The sequence below is a fragment of the Apodemus sylvaticus genome, chromosome 12 (genome assembly GCF_947179515.1).
Source record: "Apodemus sylvaticus chromosome 12, mApoSyl1.1, whole genome shotgun sequence".
Classification (NCBI taxonomy): domain Eukaryota; kingdom Metazoa; phylum Chordata; class Mammalia; order Rodentia; family Muridae; genus Apodemus; species Apodemus sylvaticus.
This window is the reverse complement of record NC_067483.1, coordinates 61,971,819-61,988,262: the sequence shown is the minus strand read 5'-3', so window position 1 is coordinate 61,988,262 and position 16,444 is coordinate 61,971,819. Positions and strand designations below refer to the sequence as shown.

Here is a 16,444-nt window from a genome sequence, read left to right as displayed (position 1 = left end):
TTGGGATTTAATTCATTGTTCTTTACTATCAGCTAGGGCAAGGTCACAAACAGCTGTGGTCTTACCAGCTCTGCTTGCTAGTACCCCACTATCTTGATAGAAGACTGAAAAGCTAGGCTTCTCTAAAGGGATTTCTTCTTGGGATAGCACTGTGAACTGCTTGTGTGTATTTATGGTACCCACTGAGCATGAGGCTAAACCCATGCAGAGAGAAGGACCTCTAACTGAGTCAGAGAAGTGCAAAGTTCTCATAGGCACTATGAAATGAGCCTGGGACTTCTTGGCTTGTGTCACTGGGATGCAAGTTTGGGTTGGAATCTTAGATCTTTGACTATTCTCATTTTCTCCCGATCCCATTGGCTATAAGAACTCCATTGCTTTGCCCAGAAGCTTTGGTTTGAAAACACCAATTTTCCTTTCACCATTGGCATGTGTTAGTTCGTGGGGTTTTCATTTTTTCAGTGCTCCGAAAGCCTCCCTCCCTGCTCCAGGGTACCCGAGTGGGATCGCGTTGTGGAGGTGGCAGCTTTTATGACCTCTCCTTGAACTTTTACTCATTGGATGCTTCTGCTTTTGGGTTTTTTTAAAAGCTGGGGCATGAAGGCTGCAGAAGGAAGTTATCTTGAAAGAGGGAAGGAAAAGCTTGTAGAGGTTTGAGGAAAACGGTCTTATGTTCACACCCAGACCACTTCTCACTATTGCCAGAAGTTTCCAGTTAATCCTTCTGCTCATGGATTTCCAATCCTTGAAAATATAGATAATTTCTATGGACATCTGACACTTTAAAAATGTCCTGCTATGACAAGATTTCCAATATGAATGCTATCAATAATTTTTTTTCATTTGTAGCTTCACCTAAAGCAATTTCTTTTCATTGTAATAATGGATGGTCATTTTTATCTCCCCTACTTGCCTTCCCAGTAGGTTGCCCCAGTAACAACACAGAATAATAGAGCATTAGAATTACAAGATTCTAGGAGAAATTCTGATTAGACTCTTAGTTATCTGTAGGAAAACAGAAAGTCAAAGGCCTCAAGGGACCTACTACAAGGTAGTAGGTGACTGCATGTCTGCTAGAACATGCTGTGAACATCAAGATTGTATACTGAAAAAAACCTGTTTCTAGTTGTGGTGTGACTCAGGCCTAGCACGCACCTCTAATCCAAGAGTGCTGAAGGATATTTGATCATACTGTGAGATTGTATACTGGAAAAACCTGTTTCTAGTTGTGGTGTGGCTCAGCCCTAACACAGACCTTTAATCCTGGACTGTTCTGTTTATTGTTTTTTTTTTTAAAAAAGATTAAATATAGTCAACCACAGGTCAAGAGGTGGAGCAAGCAACCAACCAGTTGACAGGGAGTGAGCATAGGACAAAAGCCATAGAGAATGAGAGGAACTCAGGAGGAGGGATAGAGAGATGCACAGCAAGTAGAAAGGAGGGGCATTCAGTTTGGAGAGTTTTTTAGACAGTATCAAGAAGGAGGAGTAGCTTTCACCTTCTGTGAAGTATGCCTGTGAAGTATGAGGGTCAGCTGGTGCTTACTCTGTCTCTCTGAGCTCATAGGCTTTCTCCCCAGCATTTGGCTCCTGAGTCTTCATTTAGTTAAAACAGAAGGACTGTGCTTTTGTTTTAGAAACAACACCTGACCAACAGTTTTTTTGATCCCATTTTCTCTTCTGTTTCATTTGTGGTCCTTCTTGGCTCAGTCTTCTTCTCTCCAGCCGCTTCATCGTCGTCCAAGACTTCCTTCTTTTTCTGTTAGTTAGTATGTGGTTTTGGTGCTTTGGGGTGATCTGGAAGAGTGTATGTACAGATAAAGATTAATAAAAAAGGACTTAAGTCACAAAAAGTGCAGGTAGGCAAGAGGAGCCTAGTTCATATAGATGAAGCCACCTGGTGCAAATACTGTGATGATGAGCTAAAGGATTCATGATGTTCCCAAAAATGACGCTGGAGAACCATACATGAGATGAAGCAATAGGACAGGACCCATCAGGGGCTTCTACCATCAGGCGGGAGAGTGGGTGACAGTCCTCTCAGAGTATTTCCTGGCTTTTCGGTGACCCAGAAAGAGGGAAATTATCCAGACCCTGCTTTAAAGATAACAGATCCTTTTTAAGGATAGCCCTGTGAAAGTTATAAGCAAAAATTCTAAGATGCATTCCTTCTTTCCCTCCCTCCCTCCCTCTCTCTTTCCTTCCTTCCTTCTTTCTCCTTCCTTCCTTTTATCTTTATTTCTGGATATTCCCTTCAAGTGAGGAAACTAGGGTATTTGTATTTGATTATTCTGATGAAAACCTCCCAAGTCTTTGGAGGGCATGAGGCTGACACCCATAGGGGTTCCTGTTCTTCTTGTTATTTCAGTCTTTGTATTCGTGTCATAGATGAACTCTGTGCTAGATAGTCAGAAATCTGATGTTCCCTTTGGTTGTCCCTTGTTTGCCTTTGGGATCTCAGTTTCTGTGATTGTCAATGGGGTCGGTCTGGTTTGAGGACACTACTAGCCTATAGTATTGAAATCATGAGTTTCCCCTTGACTGAACATTAGGACAAGTCTGCAGGTATCTAGAAATGCTGATGACTCAATAGTAGCCAAGGCATATTAAAATATCTGGAGATGGGATACAATACTTTAACTTTTGAAAATGTCTCTAGTGATTCTGTAGTTCAGTTGAGGCACAGATCCACTTGCTTTCTATCTAGTCCATTTACCTGGCTTCCTCCTCCTCCCTTCTTCATTTATCTACTCCCCCTCCCTCTCTTCCACCCTATTTTGTGAGATATGTGTTTGCTCTGTAGTCCAGGCCTACCTGGAACTCAAGAGACTCTTGCCTGAGCCTCAAGGGAATGGTGGTTTCAGTGTGTACTACCATGCCCAGCTGTTTCTGTTTTTTATGTATGCATTTTGATCACAGGTGGATTCTTCTCACTTCCCTTACAGGCTGTTGTGAAAGAGCTGAAGTCCCTGGGTACCCTGGAATTCAGTCTAAGATAATAAACTAATTAATTCTAAGGGACATTGGGTTGACAGAACCATTCACCTACAGCTTCTTCAGGCAGACTTTTGTCTGATCCAAGACTTCCTGAAGACAGATCTAAAAATCTTAGGGTGAGGGACAGAACCCTCAGGCCTTCAGTTGACCTGGCAGGCCCTTGAGTTCCTTACCGAAGACTTTTCTTAACCTTGATTCCTCCTGGTTAAGTAACTTCTAAGCATATGAAGGTTGACTTAGCATAATGTCCATCAAATGGAGGAATCCCCGAACATTCTTAACAATCTTCTAGAAACACAGGACTTACAGTAAGTCATATGCTGAGACTGGCCTCTCCATACTCTTGAGTGTCTTCTGTGTATGTTCTACAATCTCTGATGTAAATTAGTAGTGCAAAACTGGTCAGAGGGATAATATTGACAATCTAGTATTTGCAAGTGCTATACATGAGGGCTTTCTCCCTGATGGTATATATATTAGCATGGCATTTGAATTACCTCTCAACAAAATAATCCATTTTTTATAGACAGTAGCAGATCCATATTCTGTATATTCTGTATTCTCTTAGATCTGCCCTTGGGAGAGAGGGTGTCCTACTCAAAAGCTCTCAGAGTGACCATCTAGGATCTCTTTAGCAAGAAGTACTTCATTTTCTTGCTTGATAATGTTCTCAGCAGCATTTAATGCCTGCCTAGTGATACATGATTCTATGAACAGCTTGGGGTGTGGCTATTCATTGTAGCTCATGTTTTCCCCCCTAAAGTACAAGTTGCAGCCAGCAGTCTTGATGGACCCAAATTTGTCAGAGTGTCATCAAAATACTAATTCTGGTTTCTGAAACAAGTAATTTCCTCACTGATGTTTTGTTTTTTGATCTGAGGCTTTTAGTGCATACCTTTTCATTCAGTCATTTGTCTCTCGATCACCAGAACCACGTGTGGAATGACAACTGTTGTAAGTCCAAAATCCAGTCAGACACATAACAAATGAATTTATTAGACTTTTCCAGGTGACTGCCACTGGAGTGGGCAGGTGTAACAGAAGGGGAGGGCAGGGCTGTCTTCTTATTCAGAAGTATGTATTACTATTCCCCGGCAGTTATGTGGTACAGATTGGTCTAGAACTGTCTGCCACCTATCATCTGTCCCTCTGCCTCTCCAAAGTAGCAAAATGTCACCTTCCTTTCTATGGATTTTTGTAGGGAACAGGGTCTTGGAAGTCAGACAGAGTTCTTTGATCTAGATGCCACAAAAGGTGAGACATGGTTTCACAGCTGACAAGAGAGTAACACTAAAGATCATTTGTCTTGAGTATCCGAGTCCACTGACCTCCACAGTCGTACAGCTAGTCTTTCCCGGAGGCAGAAGGCCTTCCGAGGGTCCCTCCGCCTCCATGCTGTGTTCTCACTGATGCATTTCTTGCCATTCATTCACTAGGTTTGGGGTTGTTAGAAGTAGGGGTGATGGCATTTTTATTTTTTGACAGGGGTAGGGTGGGTTGAAAGAGGTTCATGAGTGTTCAGGGTTGCCTGTCAGATGGGGATTGGAAAAGAAGCAGTTGTCATGGTGATGGCTGGTTGCATCCCACCACCATGGTAACCAAACTTAGAAAACTGATGTTAAGGCTGGAAGTCACATGGTGTATTGTTTTGTTTTGTTTTTAAAAAGAAGAAGGGCTCTCTTTTAAAGAACCCCCTTCCCTCTCTCTTTTAAGACAAGACTGGGAGGTAAGAAAATTTGATCCGAGGGCAGCAATCAGACCATGAAGAAGGACAGCATGGGCTACTCAGGAACTTCTGTCTCACGTTTCTACTTCCAGGACAGTTTTCCTGTCATGGTGGGAGGGAATGTGAAGAGGAATGTGATGGAGTTTTACATTTGCTGTCAGAGCTGGCTCTGGTGATGCACATAGACAAGCCCAGAATGCTAGTTCTCCTGCCCTGAGAGGGACCATGGGGCCAGCCTGAATTCATCTGCTCTGGACAGAGACAGAACCCAAAAGCAAGGCTTGAAGAAATGGGGCAATGGATCTGAGCACACAGCTTATTCCAGATGTGAGGACCGTCCGTATGTTGATATGTTATAGTATCAGATGACATTTGCAGCTTTTGTGTTGCTGAAAGTTAGTGCCCTACTTAGTCAAACCATCCTAAAAGGTTTTTAATCTGATAGTCACAAGTTCTGCTAATAACCCGGGATAAATTATACTTTGGAGGAGGCAGACTCAACAACACTCCAGCCTCTCCATAATCACTGAAGTTCTAATTACTTGATTAGCTTTGCAAAAGACTCAGAGAAAGGCACAGTTTCTTTCCAGGAAACTTTGGTTTTCACTCCCTTCTGGCTGGTCCATCTTGCTAGGCTGGCCAGAGGAATGAGCGCTCAGAGGCCTTAGAAAGTCATGTTGAAGTTCTATCCTTTCATCCCCTTCTTCCTCTCCTGTGCCCCAACTCCCACTATGATCAGGAGAGAAAGTGGTGAAATGTCCTCCATCTAAAGGCATTGATCAGGCATAGGGCTGCTCGAACAGGTGTGAATTTCCCCTTCAGACTGAAGGGCATGTGTAGACAGGTTAGGCAGTAGAGAGTCCTGGAAGGACATTAGCCTGGGAAAGGGTGGGAATGAAAACACAGTCTGTTGACACAATGACCACAGTGATGGCCATGTCTGTGGTTTCGGCACAGGTCTGGCCTCTTCACTATTACTCATCGCTGCAGGACAGATGTGTTTTTCCTCTGTGGCCTCAGCCAGAGTGGATACAGTCTCACTTGCATGATCTCACTGTGTCTCTGTCAGGGTCTGCAGGAGCTGGAGCCAGACCTCTGTGGCAGCTCAATCCCTCCTGTTCTTAGCTCTGGCCCTGGGTGTGATTAATGTCCCCTCTAATCACTGGAAGAGATTGCATCAGAGCCATCAGCTTCATAAATCCTCCTCTGGGGAACGCTATTTGGAAGAGCTCTCCATATTCCCAGGAGGTCCTGGGCCAAATGTCTTTGCTTTCTTCCCGGAGGCCCATTACCATAATTTTCTTTTAAAATCTTCACTGGGGTAGATGTCTTTGGTGTTAGATCATAGCTGTAGCCAGTCAGCCCCCTCCTTGAGACTGTGACCACAGACAGATGCTCTTCCCAAAGCCTCAAGCAGCAGCAGACACTTAAGAATTGATTTAGTAGGGTAATAAATGTGACCGTGATCTGTTTAGGGCCTTGAGTTCACCTGCCATTTTGGGCTGGTCCTTTTGTCTTTCTAGTTTCTTCTACAGAAGTGGGTGGCAGTGGCCTTCCCTTTAAGCACCTTATTGGGGCAACTTTTGCATGAGAGTCCTGACTCCTGTTTCTCATTGCTAAGTCTCATTCTCTCCTTCGCTCTCTATGTCTGGCACAAGAACCTGATTTTTTTTTTCAGTCATATAGCCCTTGAAAGGCTGTGTCTTACTATTTATTATTTGCATTTACAGTGTCTCTTTGGAACAGAGCTTCTGACAGAATCATGCAATAGACAGGTTCTTTCCCAGCTTCTGTTTTCTAGTTAATAATCACATATTATTACATTTATGTGCAGCCAAGGAGCGGTGACATGTGCAAAAGCATCAAAGGCAGTTGTCTGACTACATCTCTTCAAATCACACATCCCTAAACAAGAAGGCTGAAGAGGAAGAGGATTCGGACCTTCTTGTAGGCAGTTGTCCTGGGTCTGAGGCTAGAGTTAAGGATAGCTAATGGAGGTTGAGATCTGTCTCCTGGGAGCCAGTGATCAATGGTAGAGAGTCCCTAGAGTTCTGGCCACTGCCAGTGTGGTCACTTTCTTGACCTACAGAAGTCTCTTCTCCATTAGGCCTGGAACTCAAAGAGAACAACATGTTCTGTCAACCTGCCTGTCCCTGGTGGCCCTCAGATCATATTCATTCACTTTGTGCATGGTGATGGAGATGGAGATGGTGATGGTGATGGTGATGGTGATGGTGATAAAGGCTCTGGGAAGGGACAGCTGAGAGCAGAGGGGTCTCAGAACACCCCACAGATAGGGCTGCATATTTCCCTAAGACATCCCCCCCACACACACATTTGCTTCCTGCAGCCTAAGTCTTCCCCTGGCCTGAAGCTACAGTTGTGAAGGCAAGAGGCTGGCTTAGATGGGGGAAGCTTTCTTTACAGGGCAGTGCAAGGTTTGACCCCATCCCGGGTTCCTAGGGTTCTGTTGGCAAGCAGAGCCAGCACCACAGCCGCACTCGGTCCACCCTCTGTCTTGCCCCAGCTTTCTCTGCTAAAGAAGGAACTAAACAAATGGCAGGTGTGCGGGCCGAGCCATGCTGCTCAAATTAGCTGTGTTGCTAAGGAAACGAGTCAACTGGTTGAAGGAAGGAGCATTGGGTAAAAGGGATAAATCAATAAGCGAACCTATTTTTATCATTTCCCTAATGATTGTCTTGAAGCTGCTAGACAGGGAAGGAGAAGGGAGAGCTGTAGACACTCAAGTCCTCATTAACGGCTTGGAGCGAGGGAGCAGTGGAGGGGTGTTTGGGAAGGTTGCCAGGAAAGTTTATGAAGTGAGGCCCCTAGCGAGCAGACAGTAAGATAGAGGGGAAGCTTCTTTGCAAGCTTGAAGCGCTTTTATGGTCATGTTCTTCTTTGACTCGGTCTAGGCCTTTGTTCACCGGCATTTGATCTTTGGTGGATCTTGGGCAGGTTTCCATGATCGCCTTCTTTATATCCAGGTTGATGGTGGATTTTGGTATTGGTTTGATTTTTTTTAATCCCTCTGAATACATATAGCTTTAATTGATTTTATGATTATAAGTTAATACGTGCTCATTATAACAGTCAGACAATGGATAAAGGAGTAAAGAGAAAAATGAAAATAACCCTATTACTCAGAGAAAACTCATTATCCTTCCAGCAAAGCAGGGCCCTACCCCCCTTCCCTCTCTCTTAACATTAAAGAGAATGTCTGTGCATGCTAGCTCTTTTTCTTTTTTGATAGATAATGTATGCCCACAGTATGCAGTACAAAAGTTCAGACGGGGATACTGTGTAGAGGGAATGTAGGATGTCTTTTTATGATAACCCAGGCTCTGGTGTCCCTGTTCTATCTATGTATTGATTAGTCCCTTATTCATTAAATATCAATCATTAGATACCCATTATTTCCAAGCAAAGGGTTGGCCACCAGGGACAGGCAAAACCTCTGCCCTTAGTTTCCCAGGCCTTTCTGTTTCATTGGTTCCCTTCAGACAATCACAGGCCCAATGGATTCACAAGAGGCAGAGGCTTATGTAGCTTGAATGAGAAAGGGTTCTATGCCAGTTCTTCCCAAGTAGCTACTGGGTCCATGGAGGTGCTGAGTGGGATTCTGATATTGCACTGGGCACTTCTAACCATGGGCAATAAACAGGTAAGCCCAGTGTTTTTGTGAACAACTTTATTAATAGCCTTGGCATACGTGTGTGTGCGTGTGTGCATGTGTGTGTGTGTGTGTGCGCACGCACATGTGTGTCTGTGGTTACATGGAAGAGGCAATAAATGAATCATTCGATTCAGAGATACTAGCCCCTCCTCAACTTGTGATGGCCAATAACACCTGGTTTTTGTTTGTTTGTGTTTGTTGTTTTAATGAAGGCTCTTAACTATGTTCCTGTGAGTGCTAATCCCAAGAGAGATGCTCTGAACAAAGGACTGCCTGGTGAAGCAAGTCTGGAGTGTGCTGTGTACCCCTCCCCACGCCATTGTGTGCAGTCACAAACTGTGTACAGTAGCATGAAAGGCTCCAAGCAGACCCGCTGGGAAGGAACCTACTTAACTTTACTTAACCCGGGCTTCCCTCATTTATTTGATTGCAACTTTCTGTAGCACTAGTATTTTGTGACCTACATTGTAGAGGCAGCACCCCAGATGCCCTCAGCTTCTGCAGCCATTCATCAATGCTGCTTTGGCACACTGTCAGTTTCCTTTCTGGACCAAGTTCCCAGGCAAGGTCAGAAATTCCTCAGCCACCACTTTTGCCTTATTCTCTCTGTCATCAGATTCATCTTGGAATTCCAGGCAGCAGCACCAAGCTCAGCCTAGCTCAGCCTGTCTTGTGGGACGCTGGGCCCCATGGGATTAGCCTTTTGCCACACAACATGAAAAGCTCAAGGTTAGTGCCAGCCACATGACAGAGGGGTACTCCTTCTGATCTTTGTGCTCTGGTGACCCTTCCAGGGTGTGTGTTGGGTGGGACTTGTCCTAGGACAATGGGTGTGCATGCCAGTGTAGATCTCAGAGGTTTCCCTTAGCTTCCAGAGTGGGAAGCAGAAAGGGTGTCTAATAGTATTTATGGGCTTCCCTTCAGCTGTGAGGGCTTCAGGAAGCATAGTAGAATCTGGGGCAGAAGTCCATTTGGAAGTCCAACGAGGCTCATCCATTTTCCAGATCAGGCACCTGAGCATGAGAAAGCAGAGACTTTCCGGGTTGGGGATGCTGTGTGTGAACTGGAGATGTGTGTGAAGGAGGGACTGCCAGCTGTGGGAGAATGCCTGCGACTCAGGGATCCGTGGAAATGATGGTGGTGGGGATGAGATGGAACTACCAAATGTGGTGGACTAGAAAAGTTACCTTCTCCTCAGCTTCCTGTGCTAGCCCAGGACCAGAGCAACTGGAGAGCTACTAATGTCTTTGTGCATACTTGATGGCTGCTTGTCCCTCCCCAGAGATCCCTGGATACCCATTTGATGGCACTAACACGGGTTTACAGTGGAGATGGGAAGAGAGGCCTCAGGGTACTTCAGTATGATCAGTGTTCTGTACTACTAAAGAGTGTTTAGGCCCTGTCCTATACCAGCAGCCTTGCTCTGTAGGGGTGACAGGAGAATGGTCTTTGTCCTCCCCTCTTTGTGAAATAGACTACCTTCCCCCACCTGAGTTGTGGAATTTGCCAGAGAATAGGTTGAACTTTGAGACTAGTGACACATCTGGCTCGTGTTTGTCATAACAGTAATTACAGAATGAAATCCCAACCTGCAGGATGACTGGGCCCTGGGAGGGAGCTGGTATTTCTCTTTCCTAGCCATGGCCCCACCTCTCCCAAGCTTGCCACAAAGCCTTTCTTCAGGAGCCAGGAAGCCTGCTTTGAATCATGTTTTTTTGTTTTTGTTTTTTCTTCAAAAACCGCACAGAGAATGCCTCACCGATCTTCAGAAAAACAGCAGGGGAAAACTTGTATATTTACTCATTGGATTCACAGTTTGATTCCCAGAAGCTGGACTCTTTGCCATGGGAGATTCTGACCCTTGCTATGCCTTTCTGTTACCTATAAATGCAGAATCGTAGGAGACGATGAGTCCAAATGTTCCTTCTGTTTTCAGATATTAAAACAGAAAGGGGTGGGGGAATGGTTTCTTTCCAGGGACTCTTCTTTCCTTCAACTGAGCAGGTTCTGGAGAGAAGGATGACTCGAGATGCAATTCTGAAAGGGTGACAGACAGCTACAGCTTGGCCTTTATTGAGGCCAAAGCTGGTTCTTCTGCCCAGACACCTGAAGCATGGGAAGAGCAGGATTCTTGCTTTTTTCCTTCCCCATCAATTTGAAGCCCCGTTTAGTTCCTGGATATATGTTTTATTTCACCCAGTGATTGGAGTATCTGACATATGCCTAAGTCTAACATTTCCTGCCTGCTTCCTTTTCTTAAAGAAAATGCTTTGTCTTCACAGACCGGTCCTAAATGATAAGGCCTCCTATATGAAGGATCGTACATGATTGTGCCTGCCTGTTTGCTAGTATAAATCAATCATGCTGCAAGGGTCAGCAGGAAGAAAATTGTATGTGTATGTATATGGTGATCTTAGAGGCTGTGTTCCCTCTTACATGAACTTGATCCTTAACTCCTCTGCTTCACGCCATTTGAGTATATGATCCTGGCCACCATAATTGCCAACTGCATCGTCCTGGCCCTGGAGCAGCATCTTCCTGAGGATGACAAGACCCCAATGTCTCGACGACTGGTATGTGCCTGCTTTCTTCTTTTCTCCTCTGGGTTTCCTTGACTCAACCTCCCTTCCCCCACTTCCTTTCTCATACAGCTCTGTGAAGTCTTTATTCTTTGCTGAGGGACAAGTTACAATAAACCCTGCTGGGACTCAGGAGGAAGAGGGCTTTGCAAATAACTGTGTGTATATCACATGACAGTCAGGCAAGAAGAAAGGGCAGGCACGTGGGCCATTTGCTTCACTCCTCTTTCCTAAGGGACTGGAGTGAGAAGGAACGGGGAGGGAGGATGCTGAAAACCAAGTGTGTTGGTGGTTATGAACTTGCTAAATGCCGACATCTGTATTCTCCTGAAGGAATGATTCACATGTCTAATGTATTCCTCCAGAAGAGAAGACACAAATTATTTTAAATCTAAACACATGGGCAAGCGGCTACACAAATGACCCAGGTGTGAGAACTCTGAAGTTTCCAGCCAGGGTATAGACCCAAGAATGGAGAAATAAACTTCTTCTGGGCAATGCTATACCATCAGGGACTTCCAGGAGGGAAATGTCTAGTCCCCAGGTGGGACTCATATGTCCATTTCTACATCCCTTTCCCCTACTCTCTATATTCCATGGAGCTTCAGGTCCTCTTGGAGCTTCAGTAACCTAAGCTGTACCCATATACAAGGCTGGCCATCATGGGTGTATAGGAGATGGTCAAGGTGTGCCTTTGCCTGAGTCTGATAAAGAATAATTACTTTATTGTTCCTCTGTTCTTCATCCTTGCAGGAGAAGACAGAACCATATTTTATTGGGATCTTCTGCTTTGAAGCTGGGATCAAAATTGTGGCTCTAGGGTTCATCTTCCATAAGGGTTCATATCTCCGTAATGGCTGGAATGTCATGGACTTCATCGTGGTCCTCAGTGGGTAAGTCTTGCTTCTTGCTTCCTTCCTTCCTTCTTGCTCTCTTTATTGTGTGTGTGTGTGTGTGTGTGTGTGTGTGTGTGTTTTGGAGGCTCATGATGACATGAGGTAGCTGGTACAAGGAATACACAGAGAACAGAAATCCAAATGTATAGTAGAAGCCAAAGAAAATGATCAAGGCTGGGAGTCTCCATAGAGCTGGACCATAAAGAACCCATTCTTGGAAGAGTTGGGTATATGTTGCATTAGACAGAGTCAGGGACTCTCAGGGGTGCCTGGCTTCCCATTGTATACTAGCTAGTTTGCTGAACACTTAGTGTTCCAAAAAGGAGCCTTTTAACTGAAGCAAGCAGCTTGTGCTGGTCTAGGGAAGGGGTCATCCCAAGAGATCAGTCAAAAGATGCTTGGGTGTAGTTTCTTTGGGAGATTGGTGAAGATTCCAATTATCTTTTTCTGAACTAAAAATTAAGATTAACACACTGAGAACAGAATTAATGATTTGTGGATTTATTAATGGCATAAAATTGAATCACATGAAAATACTTGATAAGTCATTCTTAGAACTTCGTATAGCATATATTAGAACTGACCGGGTGTCATAGGTGCATATAGGATGGCGATTTATTTAGGTGAATATTCCTTTGGGTCTGATGTTGATGGTGGATTATGAGGATGATGTGTAGATCCAACACTCTTGGAAGCACTGTGATGGGTTTCTGGCTTTGGGAGTGATAAGAATACTGTCTAGGGTTTCTATGGCTTGTGAGTCTTTGAATCCATTGCCTTCCAGTGCTTGCTGGGGGAGAAGAGTCATCTTGCATAGGTGAGGATTGTGTTTGGCATGGACATTTCTGTCCTTAGCTGCCCAACTCTTGGATGAGGACAAGCAAAGACATAGGACACTAAAGGGAGGGATTATGTAGCTACCACTGTGATTGATGAAACATGAGGAAAAAGGAAATTTGTAGGGAGTTGGCCAAGGGTCAAGACTGAGAAGCTGAGCTTGGAAACCATGTACCTACCCACACCATCTTTTAAGACAGACATGATGTGCTCACATTTTTAGCTTTTAGTCAAGTTGTGATTGAATGAAAGAGAAGTAGTTGAGGATATAGTTGATTAGGATATAGCTTACATCACTTCTTGGCCTTTTGGCTAAGATCAAGTGTAGAATATAGCTTACAAGCAGCCAGCCTCAGTATGGGTAGTGAATACAATAGGGTTGAATGTTCATGTTTAGAAAGTATCTACTGCATTATGAAAGGATTTTCTGTAGACCATTTTTCAAAAAAGTTCTAATGCTACATTTTAAATATGACTTAATATATAAAGTACCACAGAAGTATATTTTCACAGAAAATGTAGCAACTGGAGTGATGTTTTAAATGTCTCTAAAATTAGTAAAATATGCTGTATTAGAAAATTCCTCAGTTAGAACTTGAGTCATGTTATTTTATTCCATTTGAAATCGTATTAGTGTTGGCTTTGTTTGATCATAATACTTTTATTGATTATTTGTGAATTCCGCATCATGTGCCCTGATCACACCCACTTCTCAGTCCTCCCCTGCCTGCATCCCTACTCTTGTGGCCTTCCCCAACCCCACCCAAAGAAAGGAGAGAAGAAGAAAACAAAAATCCAAGTCCAATTTGTGTTGCTCATAAGTTTGCTGGAGCATGGTCAGACTCCCAGTAGGCAGCCCCTTAAAGAAAACAGGGTCCTTCCCCACCCGTACCCCCAACAGGAAACCTTCAATTCGTCAAAGTGGAGATCTACATGTCAGCATTTTTATCACATTTTTTAAGAATTCTCTTCGATGGCTTTCTGTCAAGGCTGTTACTTTTGGGGGGCAGGGGTTGTCACAGAAGCCTTCTATGGCCTTTTTTCTCAATTGTTCATCACAGTCACCGACACCACTGCAAAAGTAGCTTCCTTGCCCTTCACAGTCATCAGGAGCATGGATCACAGACATCCACGTGCTTTCTAAGGGCAGCGTATTGATTTGTTTTTTGTGTGTGTATTTGGTCCTGCTCAATGTTATATGCACTGAAAACATTTGAAGTTTCTAGTCTAAGCCACTCATTTTTATTTTAAACTGTCATACATTGATTTTTAAAAAATATAGAAAAAAACTGAAAAGAAAAATCCCTGCTCACTGATTAAAAGCAATTTCTGATTTTAAGAGCAGTTTCTAGCTCTTATGGTATCTACTTCCACCCCTTTCAAGTGAAGGGAGCTTTCTTTTGGATGTCTGTAATTTTGCTGCCTTTCTCGATATATGATGAGCATGTCACACATCATTCGGTACTTTACTGAAATTTCATGGTGACTGATGAACACTTTAAGTGGATGTACATAGCTTGGTGCTTGTTTCTGCCTGTTATTCGACACTTAGATTGCTTTCTGGTTTTTGCTATGATAAAAAAAATTATTAAAGATGCTCTAACTTACATCTTTTGGATGTTACACTTTACTAGACAGTTTGACAGGTTGAAGTGCAGTCAGTTCCCTGAATCTTTAGCTTCTGAGCAGATCCAGTCAAGCGTGGATAGGAAATATTTGGGGAAAATGCATCTGGAGTGAGCCTGAAAAGACTTTTCATTCTTATCTCTATTCCCTAAGCAGTATAGAATAACTAATATTTACATAGTGTTTATGCTGCATGGTCGTGATGATTCACAGCATCCAGGAGGGACGATGTGCATACAATTTATGATAATAACATGATATGTTATGTAACATACACGAGCATGTGCAAACTTGGGTATCCAGAGTCTTAGAACCAGTCTCCTCAAGGTACCCACAAGACATCTCTACTTTGTAGGTGGAATCTGGTAGTTCTGGTGTGGAAAGTGGGGACTCTGATGTGTATGGGGAGGTAGAAGACCCTTACCATCTCACCAGACAAGGGAAGATCAATATAAACTTTAATAAGGGCTTCCAACACCATTGAAGGAGCAGATTTATGGGAACCAGCCAGGCACTTTTGCTGCTCTAGCTAAGAAGACTCCTATTCCTCACCTGCACCTCCAGGGAGTGCTAGCACTCGGTCAAGTCAATTATCCACTCTGTGCTGTCTGCCCAGTTTTCTTGGCGGTTTCTCAGACATTGATGGCTCTCTGGGTAACTTTGACTATGGGTACTTCCTAGTTGAACCAACAAGACTTTGGTCCTGATTCCATCCCACCTCCAGCCGAATACTGTGCTCTTGATTGTTGAGGGCTGAGGTTCTGACCCACTGCAATGGAATGGGTAATTGAACTGTCTATATTTGCATATTCACCTACCACCTTGCTTTGCTGCTAGGAGGCATACCATCTCTGGAGTCAGCTCATATCTTAGAATACTAGCATGGCACTATTGATAGTGTTCTCTTCTCCCTTTCTTAGTGGTACATTAAACTGGGGACATTTTACAATTATTGCATCTTAACTTCAGCTAATATATTGCAGTACTAACTAGTGAGGTGGGTAGAACAGACTGTAGAGATGGGTTATCTAGTACCCAGGATGTTACATCATTTTCTTACTACTACCTGCTTTCTGTTGAAAGATTCTGGGGTTTAGATGATGATCTCTGATGCAGGACTTCTACTTTTAAAGCCCACTCCATGCCATACAATGTTCCTTTTGTTTTTCTCCTTCTTGACACCTGCATCCAGAGTTATTCCTGCTGACAGCACTTCTTCCCCACCTTGTCTTCAGGTGTCATCTCACATTCTACTCCTGTGCACAGAAGGATTGACAGTGTTGGAGCATGACACGATGCTTCAGGGTTGAGGCTGCATAACATCTTAGCTCTCAGTTCTGGTGGTGGGTGGGGGGCGGGAGGGTTGGGGGCAGGAGGGTAGGTGCTATAGAATCATACAGCTGGCTCAGCATGAGACCTGTCATCTGCTGCTAAGATACAAGTATTGGTGGGGGGGGGGACTGGAGTTACCACATTCTATCTGCCACCCCTAATCTTCCATGGTATTTTTAGACATGTAAGTTGAAGATGCGCATGGTTTAAGTCAACCATTTCATATAATCCCTATAAACCCATAAAAAGGGCTGTCCGAGTTGGTTTTCTACTACTACAAAATATCAGACACTGGGTGTTTTTAAATTTTTTTTAAACAGAAAAGATTTATAGCTTACAATTCTTGCATCTGAAAAGTCTTAAGAGCTGATACTGGTATCTGATGAAGAAAGAGACAATTGCCACAGAGCCAATGACATCATATGCTGAAGGAAACTAACCAAGCTCACCCTTTTAGTAGGAGTCTGTTCCTGTCATAAGTAGCCAATTCTGGTTATAGTATATAGTCTATGCTGTAGGGAGGTGTCCCCATGACCAAATCACCTCAGAATGGCACCAGTCTTGCTACATCACAGAGCTGCTTAAATTTCAACAGGGGGATTGCAGGGGGGCTCTAGATTACAGTGAGGATCTTGGTGTCCTCATTTTCCAGATAATGAGATTGAGGCTCATAGAAGGCATGTGTCTAAATGGCAGACACTATCTAGGATACTATTTCAACCTGTGGGTTTCAGCTCCTTGGGGGGTGGTCAATGACCCTTTCACAGGGCTGGCTA

General features: G+C 43.9%; 1 protein-coding gene across 3 annotated transcripts in view; it reads left to right on the top strand.

The window, feature by feature from the left end:
- Positions 1 to 16,444, top strand: part of Cacna1e (calcium voltage-gated channel subunit alpha1 E) — a 309,640-nt gene that overhangs the window by 14,068 nt on the left and 279,128 nt on the right. For all 3 annotated transcript variants that reach the window (XM_052200273.1, XM_052200272.1, XM_052200271.1), the window contains exons 2-3: positions 10,866 to 10,971; positions 11,731 to 11,870. In XM_052200273.1, the coding sequence (XP_052056233.1) occupies positions 10,866 to 10,971; positions 11,731 to 11,870 (246 nt within the window). The remainder of the gene's footprint in view (positions 1 to 10,865; positions 10,972 to 11,730; positions 11,871 to 16,444) is intronic.